This window comes from Myripristis murdjan, chromosome 9 (genome assembly GCF_902150065.1).
Source record: "Myripristis murdjan chromosome 9, fMyrMur1.1, whole genome shotgun sequence".
Classification (NCBI taxonomy): domain Eukaryota; kingdom Metazoa; phylum Chordata; class Actinopteri; order Holocentriformes; family Holocentridae; genus Myripristis; species Myripristis murdjan.
Window position 1 is genome coordinate 17,676,204 of NC_043988.1, and position 18,051 is coordinate 17,694,254.

General features: G+C 45.4%; 1 protein-coding gene across 2 annotated transcripts in view; it reads left to right on the forward strand.

Annotated features, from left to right (window-relative positions):
• fam222aa (family with sequence similarity 222 member Aa) overlaps positions 1–18,051 on the forward strand; it is a 48,421-nt gene that overhangs the window by 12,192 nt on the left and 18,178 nt on the right. For both annotated transcript variants that reach the window (XM_030060492.1, XM_030060493.1), the window contains exon 2: positions 13,113–13,255. In XM_030060492.1, the coding sequence (XP_029916352.1) occupies positions 13,159–13,255 (97 nt within the window). In that variant the 5' untranslated portion in view covers positions 13,113–13,158. The remainder of the gene's footprint in view (positions 1–13,112; positions 13,256–18,051) is intronic.

The window sequence follows — 18,051 nt, forward strand, 5'->3', positions numbered from 1 at the left end:
GAGACGGCACTCTTGACCTGCTGCCCCATTGTTTCCACCAGGGATGGATAGGGAGCCGCCTCTGCCGGCGCGATCCTTCACTCAATAGCTGCTCCATCTGTTGGCTGCATGACTCTGGGTTACAAGCGGGGATTTTGCTCCGTCTGTGCGGGGTGTGAAAGGAACCATCTCTGGAGGGAGGGCGGGGGGCTTCCTGAATAGGGTTTTAAAACTGCAGTAGTAGGGTGTTCTGATGCCCCTCACCCCCTCCCGTCTTCCCCCCCGTCATCGGCCCAACACAGCCTGCTGGGTGTGTGGAGGATGAGAGGCCTTCATTGTGCCTGTTCACAGGCCCCTAGGCGACAGGGTCACCTTGTCCCCAAACAAATGCTGCCCTCAGTGGGATTGTTGGCACTGCGTGTCGATTTGTCTGTGTGCACGCGCGTGCGCATGTTTTTGTATGTGTGTGTGTGCGCGTGCGTGTGTCTGTGTGTGTGTGTGTGTGTGTAAAGAGGGAGTGGGTATTTGAGTATAAGAATGCACCATCAGGAAGGGGGCAGAGGCCTTGGCTGTGAGGACATTTATCTAACATCTCTGCCTTTCACATCAAGCCCTATTCAGTGCAACCCGTCTGGATCAGGCTTTCAAAGGACATCGGAGATAGAGAAACACTCTAGACTGCTGCACAGGTCAAACTGCTCTCAGCGAGCGTTTAGACTAACAAAGGTGCTGATGTCACTTTCCGTTTCTCTTGTATCTTCTTCTGAGAAAAGAAAAAAACTTTTGAAATCATTGTCCTTGTTTTGTATTCTTTTTTTTTTTTTTTTTTTATCTTTCAGGAATTTGCCATCCCTCATCTTGAAATTCTGGTATAGCAGAGTTCTGGGCTTTTGAGGCTGGTCTGTTGTTTGGTCTGTTCTCTTTATCAGGGGATGTTTGTGAACAAAAACGAAAATCCTTGACTGTTTTGACAGCTGGTTCACCTTGAGTAATTAATGTTGAATTGACAGTCGGCCAGACCTTTGTGCTGAGGTCCTCCGTCTGTGTGGGAGTTGTTATTTGGCATTGTCCTCTTAAGTGAAAACAAACAGGATCCTGCGCTCTGATCCTTTTTTTTCTCCTGAATGAAATTCCTATCATCAAACAGTAGAACCTCTGCTTGGGATAATTATAATGTTTGTTGAATTGTATTTTTCTTTTTTAAACAGGTCAAAGTCGTTTTTTAGTAGCACGCATTATTCATGTCTAGGCTATTATAAGCCTTACTTTTCTCCCTGTGCCTCAACTGAATTTGACAGTGTAAGTAAGTCAGCTGCTATCTAATTCAGTTCTCTCTCTTTTGTTTGTATCTAATAGGGGTCCTCCTGGCCTATCTGCTCTTGCCAAGAGCTCTGTCCTGATGAGGCACAGCCAGGCGCTCTGAGCCCCCCATTTTCCTGCCTCTTTCCTTTATCACAGAGCCACAGTCGGCCACAGCCGCACCACTGGGGCAGAACCAGGGGCCCCATTCTCCCCTTGGCTGTCACAGGATGCCCCTAACACACCTTTACCTCCGTTAAGAAGATTTAACTAGAAGGGCCTGTTCCCCTTATGTCCTCAGCACATGTTTACTGTGTCTCACCTCCACCCTCCTCTTCAGGCTGAAAAAAGAGAAAGTGGGGAATGTTGAGCAGCAGCAGGCAGACAGGCAGGCGGTCGGTCCGGGAATGGAGCCCCCTCTCCAGACAAGAGGGCTGAGACAGAGTTTGAGGAGGGAGGGGGTTGTTGAGTGGAAGGAGTGGAGGTAGAAAAGTGCAGTGACAGCAGAATGAATAAATTGAAAAATTCTCTCGTTGTAAATTGTCTATCGCTTGTGACAAACGATCTGATAGGCGAGCGGCCCGGGTTTCCGACGCATTCGTCCCAATAGAGCTGTGAATAACTGGTCTATCTCCACACTGCTTAGCACTGGCCCCGCACTTAATAATTCATACAGTGTGAAATATTTTCCCCGGTTCAGATATGCCAAAGAGCTGCCGCCAGCAGGCGGGGGCGGTGAGGGGGTGTCCCTGCGGTGCTAATTTGGGGGATGGTGACGTGCATAGATTTCTAAAGGGGGCTCTAGTTTAGAGGAGATGCCTCAGACACATTTTTGCTCCTGTATCTTCTGTCTGGTGTTGGAAAGAGGTGAGCAGAGGATGCAGAGAGGGAGAGTGAGATACCGTGCACATGACATTTAACTCCTGGTTGATCTGCCTGAAACAGGGGACAGAGGGAGGAAATACATTTCCATTTAACCCGACTGAACACAGTTATCAGCGACTGTGGGGACAAAGAGAGGCCGTTAACCTCCTAAGTAGTTTTTGCTGTTTCGCTTGGTGGGTGTTTTGGTCTGAGTTGTCATCAGTGGCAGCAGGTGTCGTAGGACACCTGGTTTAGTCTCCTGTTTCCATCAGGTGCCTCCCCCTGCCCCCAGGCTCCTTCAGCAGCTCAGCAGCCAAAAGCAGCTCTCATGGTCCCTGACCTTATTGTCCCCTTCATTCAGAGTGCTGAGCTCACACCACCTTATTCTCTATGGCAATGAACCCAGAACTATAATGGCCTTGTTCGCGTGCGTCGCTGTGCGTGCGTGCGTGTGTGTGCAAATCTGTGGTTGTCTGTGATAGTGTCATTCTGTGTGTGTCGTTTTTGTACAGACGGTGCTGTGTGGTTTTGTCTGGCTCGTTCCGCAGCTCAGTCCTGTACAAACTGGGTTTTTATGGTTCGCATTCAGGCCCTGATACCAATTATGCAAACTATTAAAAATTTAAGGAGGACAGTCTTTTATAATTTAATCCTAAAGTAATAGATTCTATTAAAAATGCATGAGAGGAGCTTTATAGATGGAACTAGAATTAGTGTCTATCAAAGACTCCAGTCAAGGATGCAGGGGGAATGGGCAGCAGGAGTGGCGGTATCGCCTCATTATTCAAATAGGATATGATTACCATAGAGCAGGAGTCCCTCAGAGCAGACGCAGGCCCCACTGGCCGGTCTGATCGGGAAGTAGAGAATTCTAGTATGAGATCTTCAGAGGGAGCTCTCCCTTTTTCTGGCACGTTGACTTGAAATGAAACCGGGTTTTATGTTTCTTGTTTTAACCTCCGCAAATGGGATTTCAAGTGATGTGTGATTTGTTAAAGTTGAGGCATTCTATCGCTCAACATACTTTGCCTGCAGATTTCCTTTTGTCTTTTAAGTTCTTTGGTTTCTCCTCCCTGGTGTTTCACTGCAGATTGTTTAGTCTTGTCCTTGCTGAAAGCATGTAGAAGGTGTTCAAGCATGAAAACAGGAAGCCTGCAGTGCTGTAACTTAATGGCTCATGCAGCAAATGAGCAGCAGACCTTTTACTGGCCTCAGTGCTCCTTGGTTTACCCCACAGAGCTTCCTAGACAGGTGGAAAGAAGTGAAGGAGCGAATACGTGACTTTTAAACATTCAGCCATATTTACACTGATGTCACTTTTAAACTTTCCAGTCAGTTCTACTTTTTTGTGTTTGCCCACTTTGGCAGTGAGGTGATGTAAACAGTTTTTCTGCACCACAGCTTTTATGGACTTAGGGTAGCAATTGAATTTTTCTTTTTTGTTATTATGATGTGCATCAGTGATTACAGATACAGATCAGTACTGTGTAGTCATTCTGATGGCAACACAGCTCGTGAAAAGCCTCCATACCTATTAATGTGAGCAAAAATTGGATTGAAAAAGCCAATAAAAACTGAAACCCTCATGAAGCTTATATGGATTTTAAGTTCTGCCTCTGAGGTAAATTCCTTGCCTTTTTGATGTAATAGTTGCCTGTTTATGGAATAAATCCACTGGGCTTAATCGATCATCTCCGTGGAAAGGTCAAGAGGAGAGGCACCAGTGTTTGAAGTGCTTATCCTGTGGAGGAGTGCCAGAAATGTGACACCTCCATATAAGTGGGCGGCGGTGGGCAGATTAGTGACGGACAGGGTGGCCCAGGGGGATGATTTAGGGAGCCAATCCCTGTTTTCAACGGAAAAGCATATTAGTAGATTAAAAATAGAGAAATTTCCCCCAAAACAAGGGGGTCACAATGCGAGTTGGACCACGTGGAGAAAGGTGACTAAAAGTTTATTGGTTTTAACCTCCTGTCCATGCTTTATATTTAATGTTGTTTGAAGTTACCAGTAGGTTTCATCCCTCTGCAGTCTAATCTAATCTGTAGTGGGTGGTTATGGGCAGCATCTGTGCTTAGAGTTGAAATAGGGCTTTCTCTCTACCTAATCCTCTATCCAGGGATCACTCAGTAGGGTGAAGACAATTACCAGCCTGCTTTCTCATGCTAATGGAATCTCTAACTAGATCTTACAGAAAGAGGAAAAAATAGATGGAGGAAGAAGAGAAGCAGGGACAATGGCGCAGAAAGATGACCCAGCTAAAATGGGTTTTTAGATTACCATTTAATTATTGATAGAGACCCAGTTGTAAGGCCTAAGGTCAGGATTTGGAGAGCATTTTCTGAGAAAGGAGATAGATTATCAAGTTATTTTGGTGTGTATGTGTGTGTGTGTGTGTGTGTGCGTGCGACTGTGTGTGTGTATGAGTGTGAGCGAGTGTGTGTGTGTGTGTGTGTGTGTGTGTGTGTGTGTGTGTGTGTGTGTGTTGGGGTCAGGAAGTTGCTGCAAGAGGACTGATGTCACTGGCATATCAGAAGCTGTGTGCCAGAGAGTCTGCCTCTCACCTTTTTATCACCTGCTTCCAGCAAGGTGTCTGGAGTGGTTTTAAATTGCATTAATATGCAGGAATTTATAGATTGCCTCCCTTGGCATTTCTGCAGGGAGGGGAAGGGAGTATTACAGTCTCCATCTGCACTAATTACTGGGTCTTGGCAGTGTTACCTGTCTCTTGTGAAGGACAAACCTAGGCACCGAGCAGTAACACACAGAGCAGAAGGAGCTCATCTGCTGGAGAGATTTCAGCAAGAGAGATGTCTCCGGGGCATTTTTACTCTGATATTTTTGATGTGTTGGGAGCACTGACTACCATAAACTCTGCTACCAGCATCAATAAACTAAACGATTTTATCCGACTTCCTTCATCTCTCACTCAGAGAAAAGCTAAGAGGCTTGGCACCTGATGTCAGTGAGGTTTGAATGTTCACTCACACTGAAGCTGCTGAAGTGGCAGTCTGCGGGGTCACATAAACATCCAAAAATCAGCTTTAAAGTCCACATTACGGTGGTTTAGCATATATCTTCTTTCTTGGCCGGGTGTTAATCCTAGTGGAACCTTAACTTGGCCCAGCTTGTTCAGTCCAGCATCCTGTAAGATTTAGAGTCAGCATAAGAATAAATCTCAAGAGGTGCACACTGTCCTTGTTCATCTTCAGTCATTCTTCTGAAACCTGAAACAAGAAAGAGAGAGCAGTCGCTCGGACATGCACTGTAGCAGCGGTGCATGTTTCTAAATCGGACGTCCGACCAAATAAATCAAGGGAGGAACAAAATGTATCAAAAATCCTTGAGAAGGAAGAGATAATCAGTCTGCACATTCGCCGTTATCTTTGCGATGACCTCGCCTCTCAATTCCCTCCTCAGCTGGTCAAATGCACTGATAACAGCAGCCATTATCACGTTGCTTTTGTCATGGAAAGTGCCTGCCGTTTTAAATCATTACAACCTGGCCACTTTTTCACTTTCCCCAATCATTGTGCAGTGACACCGAGACCTTGCCAGTAAAAACAGGACATGCATAAGAGATCAACTCATTAACTCTTTCCTCTTTGCACATTCAGTAGTAGTCACTCAGATGCCATTTCACTCTGCCAGGCTTCTGCTTCACATCTGCACACAATAATTCCTCGGCGCAGGTCTCTCCGGTTCTCAGGTTTCCCTGTTTGTCGGTTTGTCGGTGTCAGAAAGACCTCCTTGGATCGCTGCTGCATGAACAGCTTGGTGGTGTTTGTGCCATCTGTGTCTTTAGCCAGCAGGTGATTACCTACCGGAGTCTCACCTCCCACTCTGTCCAATTGGATTCCCTCTGCTGGCATGGTCACGGCTAGCTTTGAAAGGAGCAGGACGACAACAGCTGGATAGCGGGCGTCACGAGGTAAAAAGGGAAGGCTTGCTGAGTCTCGGTGGTGAAAACTGCAGTCGCACAGAGAAAAATACGAGCTTCATCTCCAACTAGTCAGTGTTGTTTAGCTGTGAGCAGTTGTGTCGTCCTCTCTTTTATAGTCCTTAATATTCAACAGAGCAAAAATGGTTTTGTCACACTTCAAATATATCAAATGAGATCAGTGTCAACATTTTGACTGTGCACTGTTTGATTGCCTTGTGGGCTTCACAACACATTAATGTTATGCATGACTGAATATTGGATCTGTGACACCCTCCAGTGAAAGATGCTTGAGTTGTCCTTTGGACCATGGGAATTGGGGTCACCTTAGGCCCTGCAGAGACTGATGTTGAGAGTCAGGCTTGAGCTTCTGAGGAGAAGAAATCACATTGTTTGAATTTAATTATATTCCATTGATTTATTGAACACCCATTAATAAGCATACATCTTGCTCTCTCTCTCTCTTTCTTTCTCTCTCTCTCTCTCTTTTGGTGTTTCTCGTGCTCTGTTTCGTCATAAATTGACATAAGCCTTTCTTTGAAGTTCAGGAGCCAAGCTGACGAATGATGGCACAACAAACAATGAACAAAACAGTAAAAGACAATGAACGCTGTTTGAATATTCAAGTGAGCCACTATTGGATGGGTAGAGGAAAAAAGAGCCCTTGTGTTTATTGTTGTTGTGTTAAGCCATGAATGGACCTGTCTGTGACAACAAAGGATTGTGTCACATTGGGATAAGAAATTTTGCTTTATCAAGCTTTTCTCAAAAAAATGTAGACAATGCTTTACAAACAGTGAGTAATACTGAGAATTACAAAGAGTCAGGTTCACGGAGAGTATAAATCCTCAATCCAGCTCATTTTACAGATGTGGTGGCTGAAATTAGTATGGTGAATTTCTGATTATATTTGGAAGTCTAACTTAGAGGGATTTGTGGAGAATTCCCGCAACAAAAAAAAGAAAAAAAGAAAAGCAATGATTTTTAACATGCTTTGTAGTCAGTCTGTAAGTCTTTAAATGAATGAGAGAAATTTCCTTTCACAGTGATATAATTGTACTTATTTAATGCAGCCCAATTTTTCTCAACAGCTTGATGAAGCTATATTTTAAGATGTTGCTGCTTGTCTTGATATATTTTTTGTGAGTGAAAAATAACTGACTTTTGACTCAGATGGACATCTTTTGCAATGCATCTCCGTCTCTTATGCCAGCAGGAGGAAATATGCTCAGTGCCACAGGAAAGCCACATATTACTGTGCTCCACTGAGGCATAGATGGCAACTGCTGCTACCACCTAGCAAAACAATACAACAAAAGCTGAAGCAATAAGTGCAGAAAGAGGATGTGATTCCCCTGTGGTCTGTGTGACGATCTCAAGTCGTACTCTCATTGCTCAAAGCCCATCACTCGTCATCAGCAGGAGCACTGGGGCCCTGTGAGTGCTCCTCGTTTATTTACTCTCAATCATTCTCCGGACTTTGAATAGTCATCATCTCAGTATGTCTCATGCTCCCACCTAAATTGAGTTTGTTTTTGCAGATTGAAACTCAGACTTATACAAAATTGCATATTTGATGGACTTTTAGGGGCTTTTTGATAACATTTTCTCTATATCAAATGTGGCCGCTCTACAGCCATAACGGTTCACTGCCTGCTGTGCCCTTTATTTACCATTAATGAAACCTAGCCCAGCACGAAGATGCAGCAGTTGGCCGTGAAGTCAATTAGTCCTCATTGCTATTACAGGGTTGACATTAGTCTAGGCAGGCGTGTTTTGATTAGAGATGACAGACTACTCAGTGCTATTGGACTGCCAGACATTCCTCACCCTTCATCCCATGGGTGAAGCTATTGAAGCTGACTGGAATATGGAAACCTAACAGCTGAGTGTTTTTGCCAAGATGCCCTTCATCTGCGGAGAAAGCTCTTATGAATAAGACTGTAGTGAACATGCGAGGCTGCATACGCCTCAATAACGGCGACACACTGCACAGTAGACATAAAACTTGGCTGCCAATATGTTATTTCAACACTGTATATCATGGCAGTAATGCTTAAACTGTGGGCTTTTACACACAATGGCCTTTTGTTGTGCAGGTTATTTATTGTGCTGGTGTGAGGTTGTGCAGAGCTGTTGGGTGAGTGCGTCCAGGGGCTTGTATTGTTAGGGAATCAGTGGCTCTTGTTTGTGGAGCTGGGAGGGTTTGTTAACAATGCCTTTTTTATGTCCCAGAGTGCGTGCCTATCGGCAAATGTCCCCTCAGGATTTTTGTTTGTGTGTTGTTGTGTGTTGGTGTTTGTGGGAGCCTCTGTCGTTTTTGTGTGTGTCTGGATTGGATTAGGGCCTGTGTACATAACCCTCCCATTGTGTGCCCTGTCCTACAGTTGTTTATCATGCATACGTGTGTGGGGGTGTACATATGTGTATATATTCATATCTCTCTCTATATCTATATCTATATCTATCTATATATATATACTTACACACATGTATATATGTATATGTGTGTGTGTATATCGATGTAGCTCTCTCTATATATATATAGATAGATGAGTATATATCTATACAGATAAATACACACATGTTCAAATTATTTAGTGTGGATGTGTGGAAAATACCGAGCCCAAGGGGTTTACTGCCAGTTCTTCCTAATGGGGCCTTTCACTCTCCCTCCATTCATGTGACGGTATGGTGACGGAGAGGGGGGAGCTGGGGATTAAGGGGGTAGAGGCAGTGCCTTGTTAAAGAAAAAGAAAGGGTTTGAGTGTGTCGATTGGATTAACTTGTTTGGGCTTATTAAGAGGGGAGACACAGCAGCTTGTTAAAAGCGCTGCATGGGGCGTCCCACAGTGAGACGGCAGGGTCACCATTCAATTAGGTTGAAGCCCCGCCCCTGTTCATTGTGCAGGTTGTCTGCCAGGCTCCCAGACCTTGGCTGTTGGTGGTGGGGTGGGTGGGTGGAGGTGGGGGGCTTCACTGGAGACACTTTAACCAAGACAGTCAAGCTTCAACAGAGGCTTGATGGCGGGTCGACTCTGAAAACCTTCGAGGGACACTACTGGCCACCTCGCTCCTTTTCTTTCTCACACAAATGCCTGCACCTGAGCATGTGCTGTGCAAAACACACACACACTCACTCACCGTGTTTATTCACCCATGACCACCCCCTTACGCCCCACACTTGGCGGGATGCTTATCTGGGCAGACAGCTTTGGGTGCAGGGAGCCATCTCCTCTGATCTCCTCTGCAGTTTAAGAACCTTTTAACTAAGAAATACCCCTCTGCCAAGCCCACCGCCTCTTGATTCCAGCTTATTCCCTCATCTCCTGGGACTGATCTTCCGCCCCCATTGCAAACCCTGCAGCGGAGTTAGCAGAACAGGAAAAGAGCCGATAGACATCCTGGCTTTTGAGATATCCCCACACCGGTGTAATGGGAGACCTGTGTGAGTGGATTTGATGAGTGAGTGTGTGCAGGTGTTTTTTAGAGCAGCGTGTAGGGTTGGTGAGTGTGTATACATACTCACACACATCCTCCACCACCTTCACAGGGACTGACCTAGGCATGATCTCAGCAGGCAGGCTGTTTTTGGGCAGCTGGATGATGGGTCACTGAGGGTGCGCTGGGTTTTTAGCGGGGGGAGATAATTTCCTGCCACTGATAGACATCTGCCAAAGAGTACAAAAACCTGATTGGAAGAGAGGAGCGGAAAGGGGGAGGACATGACAAACAAGCAAAAGACTTGCTCCTTCTCCTTCTCTCTTAAAGGCAATAATAGGGGAAAATTGGTTCTTGAAATTGAATTGAAAAAAGTGGTCTCTTTCAGCAAAGTATAATGCCTCAGAATACATTTGGTGAGCAGCAAATGGAGAAAAATGGAGGGTAGTTACGCAATTGTCTTTCATTTTGGAGAGGGGACAACTGTGGAGGCATCCCCCATAAGACTAGTTTTTACTCTCTATCTGCACCATGTGTCCCTTTCCTCGCTCTCAACCACTATCTTTTAACAAATGGGTTGTGAGGGAGGGCTTGTTGTGAAATTAGTATCCTCACAGAGAGGACACAGAGAAAGGATTATGTGAATAGCCAGTAATGAGCTCAAAGTGCCAGTGTGTTTGGGCCAGGCCTGCCTGTGTGTGAGAGGAAATGGCACTGCAAGTGACCTTTTTTTTCTCAAGCACCTGGTGAGAAATAGAGTGCCCCTCTCTTTCCATCTGGGGTGTATGTGTGTGTCTATGTGTGTATGTGTGTGTGTGTGTGTGTGTTTGTGTGATTCCAAGTCGACGGTTTAACTTACTTATTTTTATTAAGAAGAGACATCTCTTTTAGACAGTCATAAATGGAATATTTTCACACTATCTATCTGATATGTCCTAAAATATTTTGTGCCGCTTGTAATATTTGGCTTAGAGTGTTTAAGTGCCTGATAGTAGCTGGTGGGTTTGTGGTTGGCCTAACCATTGTGTGAAAAATATAGAGACAATGCAGTAAAACTTGTTTTTTACCTTTTAAGTAACCTCTGAATGATTCAGGCTAGGAAAGCCATTCAGGCTTAATTATGGGCAGCAAGATCAATTTGTGCTGCACCCGTCTATTATGCCTCCTTAAGAAGTGGGGTCATCTCTGAGACAAGCTGTATGTTCTGAGTGTACACACAGAGAATAATATCTGTGAAAACCTAGGCAGTCACATCTTAATTTTAAATTAAATTGTAGTGTAATCATTTACCTTCATATTATTTTGTTTGTCATCAGAACTCCACTGAGGATTCGTGGGCTGTGTAGGGTGCAGAACATAAAAGCTAATGGCAAGGAATTAATCAACAACTGAGCCCTTTTTTCCCAAACAAGCAAAGACAAAGGAAAGCAAAGAAAAAACAAGAAAAAAAAACAAAGCATCATATCCTAGCAGAGCATCTTTGCTTAAAAGATGTTCAAAGTGAGATGATTTACCATGTTGTGAAAAGCAGGCAGTGAAGTTAATGGAGCTAATAGGACTAGCTACTTGAAAGGCTAATATTATGGACCTTTTACATTTTTAAAATTATTGTAATTGAAACACGTTCTTTTGTATGGGGTGTTTTTTTTTTTTTTTATCCTGTTAAATATTCCACAACTGTCAATCCCCTAAAACTGCATAGATAACAAAAATGTACCATGCAGCTTTAATTTTAAACTTATCTCCTTATTAAGCCTTTAATGTTTTCCACCTTGGTAATTTAAAGTATTGCTGGAACATTGTGTCATTTGTAATGGCTGGCCTGATTGAATGCTTTAATCAGTGGTTTACAATTTTGATTATTTCTCACTTGTAATCTATGTTTTGCTGTATTCCATCCTAAATGAGCGAGAATAGGAGCTGGGGCTTTATGGACTGCCAGTCATTTAACTCCTAATCATTGTAATTGCTTTCTTTCATATTAAAATGATAATCTATAAAACTAAGTAATGGACTGATGGCAGGTGGCTAAATGTTCATTTAGTGATTCACAGAGAAAATAAATAACAGGGGACAAGCCTCTGACAGGCGCATGAGAAATCATTTTTCAATAATCTGCCACGCATCATGGCAGGAGACGCTGGCGCTGACAGCATAGATGAAATATTCGCCTCTGTTCTTTGTTTTAATATGGGAGGAGACTGGCCCAGATGGAAATGATAGTGTTTCATATCAATGCATTCTGGACGGGAGACTCAGACTCACACAGAGTTAGGACCGAGGCAACAATGCTTTACACCGATGCTGCAGTGCTTTTTAGGTGAGAGTGGGCTTCTGATGCATTGTTATATACAGTACAGTAAGTGCATTTTATTCCTGGAAACCAAACAGTATCCGCTGAGCGAGGTAAGTGAACTACAGAGGAGTGAATCTCGATCCTTATCACATAAAAACACATTCTGTGGCTAAATGGTTTGCTTTAGCTGCTCTCATCTTGCCACGGCTGGTAATTCAACCAGAAGACTTTGTAATCAGTCATCATTGTGCTATGTGACACTGGTATGTTGCTGATGAATGGTGTCTTCTGTCACTCCCGGTGTAATTGAATTGGGACATGTGACTTTGGTTTAAAAGCATGATACTTGATAGACTACTGTAAGACAATGTTCTGGGGTCTAAGTGAGGAAGCTCAGGGTTTTATGCCTGTGTGTGTGTATATATAAATATAACTGAGTATAAATGAGCCCTGCGTCTCCATTTGGCTCCGATAGTCTTTTTCAGAGGAAACTAGCAGCAACTCCATCCCTGCTCCTGAGTGAAGGTGGCTGTGAGAGGAAAGGGGGAGGAAAGGGAGAGGGTGCAGAGCTGGAGATTTATGGGCTAGAGGGAGATTGATTAGTGCCGTCACTAGCCCTGATGTACGGTTGGCACTCTCCCCCTCCCAACCCATCAGCATTTGCTCACACACCGATGTGCATGCACACACACATACACACACTCACACATGCCATACGGTACAGCACACAGCTACACATACATCCAGACACCACTCAGTCCCCCAGGCCCTTCCTGACAGTCCCCCAGAGCTGTTGCATGTTAAGTTGTAGCAGACAGACTGCTGTTTTCTCAGCATTACCATTTTTTTGCTGTCCATAGATAACGCCATCAATCACCACATACACACTACCCTGGAAGGAATGCGCCTGAGTGTCAGTACTTTCTGTGTTTGTGTGTGGGGGTGTGTGTTTGTTTTTAGGATGGTCTCATAGACAGGAGATGGGGTTGAATGGCTGTGTGGATGTGCTGTTTGAAGCTGCAGAGTGAGTGGCCCGGACTGTGCTCTGAACCCATCTCCACTGTGCTGCCCCAGTGCAGGTGTGTGTTTATCATTCAGCACACAGAGCTGAGAGGCAGGCAGCTGTAGGCATGCTTCCCCAATTAAATCCTGGGTGAGAAGACTAGCTCATCCAGCCCAGAATCAGCCCCTGCCGGCTTACTGGACATGGCCATGGAGCTTTGACCTTGAATTATCCAACTTAACTCACATTCTCGTTCTTTCTTTCTCTCTCTCTCTCTCTTTCTCCTGCAGGTTGGCCGCAGCGCACCCCCAGCTGTAGTACTGTGCCCACCTCGCCATGCTGGCCTGTCTGCAGAGGAGGCAAAACCCTCCACCCCAGCACCCGGTGTGTGCCAGCAAGACCCTGGAGCCGCCACAAGCTCTTGGACGAAAATGTGAGTTAACAAAGTGATGGGGAGCGATGGGGTCAGGAGTTCAACTTGCTGAAACTTAAGGAATGAGAGAGGCTTGTGTTTGTTCGTTGTATTTAATCCATCAGTCATGGTGAATGATGGAAACGAATAGTTAACCCTGACTGTGAATAAGTAAAGGAAAATGGACTTTCCGGTTTCTGTTGTTTGTCACTGTGTTCCCTTGCTACTCTGAGGAATTCTAAACAGTTTCATTCGCTCTGCACTTAGACCTTGGATTGCCATGTTGTTTGGCTACTCATTGTGTAGGGGGCTGTTTAGCTGTGCTGATTGTGCAGTCGTGGCAACAGGGCTGAACAGACAGTGTTTAACGTGCCTCACTGGCCCTGGGTGACCCTGAGGGTCTGTAAACATTTACAGTGTCTGGCCCTGGCCACGCCGGCCGCCTGTAAAGCATGACAGCTGCTCTATTTGCTCCCAGAGCACAACCCTCTGTCCACTCACAAAATGGTGTAAAGGGACAGAGATGAGCCAGAGTTGAAAACTGTTACGGAGCTGGCAAAACTAGTTCTAACCAGTCTGGGATTAAAGAGAGCTGGAGTAGTCTGGCATCTTGAAGGTGAATTTCTCCCTTATTTCCTTGAAGCTTTTGGATTAGCCTTTAACAGGGAGAGTCTGTTTTCTGACGAGAGAGGTCTTTTCTCCTTATAGTACGCTTCAGGAGTCTTTAGTGCCCTTTTGTTTACATGGCAGGCCTACTAGCTACCTCAAGCCGATTAAAAGGAATGGCGGATGGAGCAGGAGAGCACTAACCTAGTAGTTTCTACCTCAGCTTAGAGAGGCTTAGTGAGGATAGCAGGCTCTGTGCTTCTTCATCAGTGGGACATTGTATCAGGTCTGTAACCAGCACAGTGAAAGGTGTTAAAGAGACTCTGATTGGCTCTGGGGGAGGAAATGAAGCACTGACTATAATCTTTCTTCTCATTACCTCACTGGCCAATTAGCTGCTTCTCAGCTCGACATCACACTCTCATAGACGGCCGCAGATGAAAGGAGAGTCACTAAAAGAGCAAGAGTTAAAGGACCATCTCAGTGGTTTCACATGTTTAGCTTCTTATCTGCAAAATGTTCAAACTTCACATTTCTGCTAATCATTTCCAAAAGCAAGTAGTCGTATTTTAGAATGCCAATATGATTTTTTTCCCTACCTTTGATCCACCCATTGATTTCCATTCATTTCACTATGATATGAAAATTAACTTTCACAGATGTCAAACTTTCTTCACACCAGTATTCCATCGCTGTAATAAAGTCTCTACATTAGTTTTCCTAATAGCAGCAGCACTGTTGTATTTTGATGACTTGAAATTGGACCGAGTGAAATGGTCCCTCCACCAGAAAATAGTCCCCAGGGAGACATTTGCTTTACATAGCCAATTATCAGTTCTGTGGTTTATGAATGGTGACAACTTTGTTAGCCACAGAAGCCCAACATTATTAGGTGGCTGTTTCAACCAAACATTCATGTTTGAAAATTGAGGGATTTTAATTTTATCTTGTGAAATCTTTGCAAAATGATTTGTTGCAGTGTAATATGTGGATAAATTATAGTAAATGGGCCAAACATTCAAAATCAGTGGTATGGTCCCTTAAGGATGCTACTATATCTACACCACAGGTGTCTGCGGTGCTGCTGTAGCTCACACTCATGCACTTCTCCAAAACCTCCAAAAAACTTCCCTCTGCTACTGTATCACAGCATTATAGAACCACGACTCACATACTGCATTATCTGTTACTTTTAAATGTTAAAGGTCACGCATTGAAATAAACTGTTGCGGATCACAAAAACTACAAACTCTCAGGACCGTCACCCACAACTCTGTCCTCATTGTACGACCAAGCTGTGCTTCGTAAAGCACACACACCTGTAACCACACTGTTACAGGTGTAAAGGGGGTGGAGATATTGGACTCTGATGTGTGACACTGTGCGTTTGTGTTTAATTCAGTCACTGCCTTAAATGGCTAGACTGGTGCAACAGGGTTGTCTGGAAGCTTGCAATATGTTAATTGCCTTACCTTGTAATGTAATGTCATGTGTTGCCTTGTGGTGTAGGATGTATGATGAGGTGCTGCATTATTGTGTTGTTGTGATGTGAACATTGGGAAATGAATTCCCCCTTGGAGGACAGTAAAAATAATAATAATAATAAAAAAAAAAACTCTGTATGGCCATTCAAAACTAGAGAAACTGTGATCAGTCTTCTTGGCCGTTTTGTAGTTCCTCTCATGTTTGTGGTTGATTTCTCCTCATTACGGAGTAGGCTGGAGAGAGAGAAGCTCACAAATGTGTTAAATTATAAAGAGATCCAGATGTCACTGAATTCATGGTGAGAAATATTTCAAAACATCAAGTGGACACCAACCAAATGTGCCTGACCGTGGACTCTCTTTTCAGAGAATGTCAACATGATTGCTTCCTGTTTTATCTGTGCTTTGCTAGCATGGAAGTAATGAAAATTTGACAGTGCCATCTACTGTGTCGGTGGTCTACGCACAGACCAGCCAATGCATAGCTATGGATGCTCGCAGTAGCACAGGTGACAGTAAAGCTGCAGTGACACTTCAGGCAGAACCAGGTTTCACTGGGTGCTAGCAGGACTTAAAGCAAGCTCCCTCTGTCTTCAGATCTGCTGTTGTTTTTGCTCGTCTGTGTGGATGCTTCATAAGACAGGAAGAGAGAGACAGGGAGACCGAGACAGACAGGGAGACAGAGAGAGAGGGAGGGAGGGAGGGAGAGCTCAGGGTGCATTTGGAAGGGGCAGCTCTACAGCTTAGTCGGGTCCAGCCAGGCTCGCTAATGAGGTTTCAGAGAGAGGTGAAGTGAAAGAGAGGACGGAGAGGAAGTGTGCGAAATAGAATTAGAGAAGGTAAAGATGGAGAGCAAGAGAGAAATGGAGGGAGTCCTCAATAGTCGTCTTAATCGATTCCCTCCTTCCAATTTCTACAGGATTAGCCCACTTCCTCTCAGGGTCCTTTATTGAGGAGCAGCCAGTGGGAGTCAGGACTCAAATCAATAGAGAAAAAGAACAGTCTCCAGTCTCCCCTTGCCCTCCCCCTTAGTGACCCCCTCCGTCTCTCTTTCGCTCTCTTTCTCCTGCTCTCTCCACCTGTTAAACCCTTTGATTGAAAGATTACCACAGTGGCTGACTTGAGGTTCATAATGAGTATGTTTGAACATAATAGCCTCCTTTCTGTCCTTGGGGTGGTGCAAGTGTTGGATTTCCATCACTGTGTAGCTCTTGGCCTCAATATGGCAATTGTTCGTCCAGGCCCAGGAGGGGTGTGGAAAGGCAGACGTTGCGTTTAGCTGCTGGACGTGGGCACACTCAGGTCATCATGCTGAGCAGGTCCCCATGATTGATCATTCATGGCCCAGTTTGTGCCAAGACAGAGGGGGATTGTGGGTAAGGTGACCTGGGCTCTCACTAGGAGGCTGACTACCCGAATATGCCGCTCAAAGAGACGGAGTGAGAGAGCGAGTGTGGAAGTGGGATTACCTGGCAGAGCAATAGAGGTGAGCTGTGTCATTTGCATCTGCTGTCCTTTACACAAAAGTAGTTTGTGGGGGGGGGGGGGGGGGGGGGGGGGGGGGGGGGGCAAGGCTGGGAAGTGGCAGAGTGGTGGGGATGAGAGGGTGAGGAGGGTATTAGAAAAAGCCCCTGCATGCAGATGCCGAGAGGCTGCACAGTTCATTGATGCGACTCCCATTAAAAATCCCTCATACCCTCAATAAAAAAGGACTTAACTGGCTCTACCATCAGCTGGAAGCGTTCAGATCGGCTCGCCAGACAATCAATTTCCCCCAAGCGCACAGAGCTTAGCGGGAGAAACGGGAGGCGGAGAGCGGGATGTTTCCATTATCACAGCCCGCTCTCTGTCTGGGCTGGGGGGTGGGGTGAGGCAGAGTGGGGTGTGTAGGGAAGAGAAGTGAGGGAGCTGCAGAGGGAGATGGGAAAAGACAGACAAGTGGAGAAGAGAGAGAGAGGGAGAAAGGGAGACAAAGAAGCTGGCTTTTCAAAAAGCCATTGACCGCCTGCCCTTAAAAATATCATATTGGATTAGCCTCACAGGGGCGGCCTTTTGATATTTTTTTCTTTGGCCGTGGAATTAAAAGGAGTGCAGAGCATTACTTGAATTATAAATCACAGGCACTTGCCTTCACTGCGCCCAAATTCTCTGCGTATGTGGCTGCACTCTCCAGCGCCAGCCCCTGTCATTTTTAATTAAATCCCCCCTTATGGGTGACATTTGTAGCTTGCCCCCTCCTTCGTCCTCCCCTCCACGTCTCTCTACCGCTGCCCTAGATGGAGACATGAAAGGCAGAGACGGCAGCGGAGCCAGGGCCTCTCATCGTGTAGTGCCCCAGAGAGAGGGCACCCATCCAGACAGATGAGAGAGAAAGGTCCTGCAGGGGGACAGGGGTGAATGGATGCCACTGACCCTGGCCACCCTCGGCTACCGCAACCTCCCTCTCCACCGGGCTCTCGCCTTGATCTCCTCCTCCAGTGTGGGGCTGAAGTTGCAGGGAGCAGGAATGAGTGAAACAGTGCTGCTCCTCGAGGGGAGAGGGAGGTGCGGCAGTGGAGAGTAACACTGAAATGGCTGGACAGGAGGCCCAGCAGCCCCCACTGCTGCACTACCACCTCCTCCCTGGTCCAGACAGCAATTACTCTGCCACATGTCAGCTAGAGAATAACAGGTCCAGAGCCCATCAATTGACTGGTGGAGTTATTTCTGTTTGCTTATTTCCAAAGT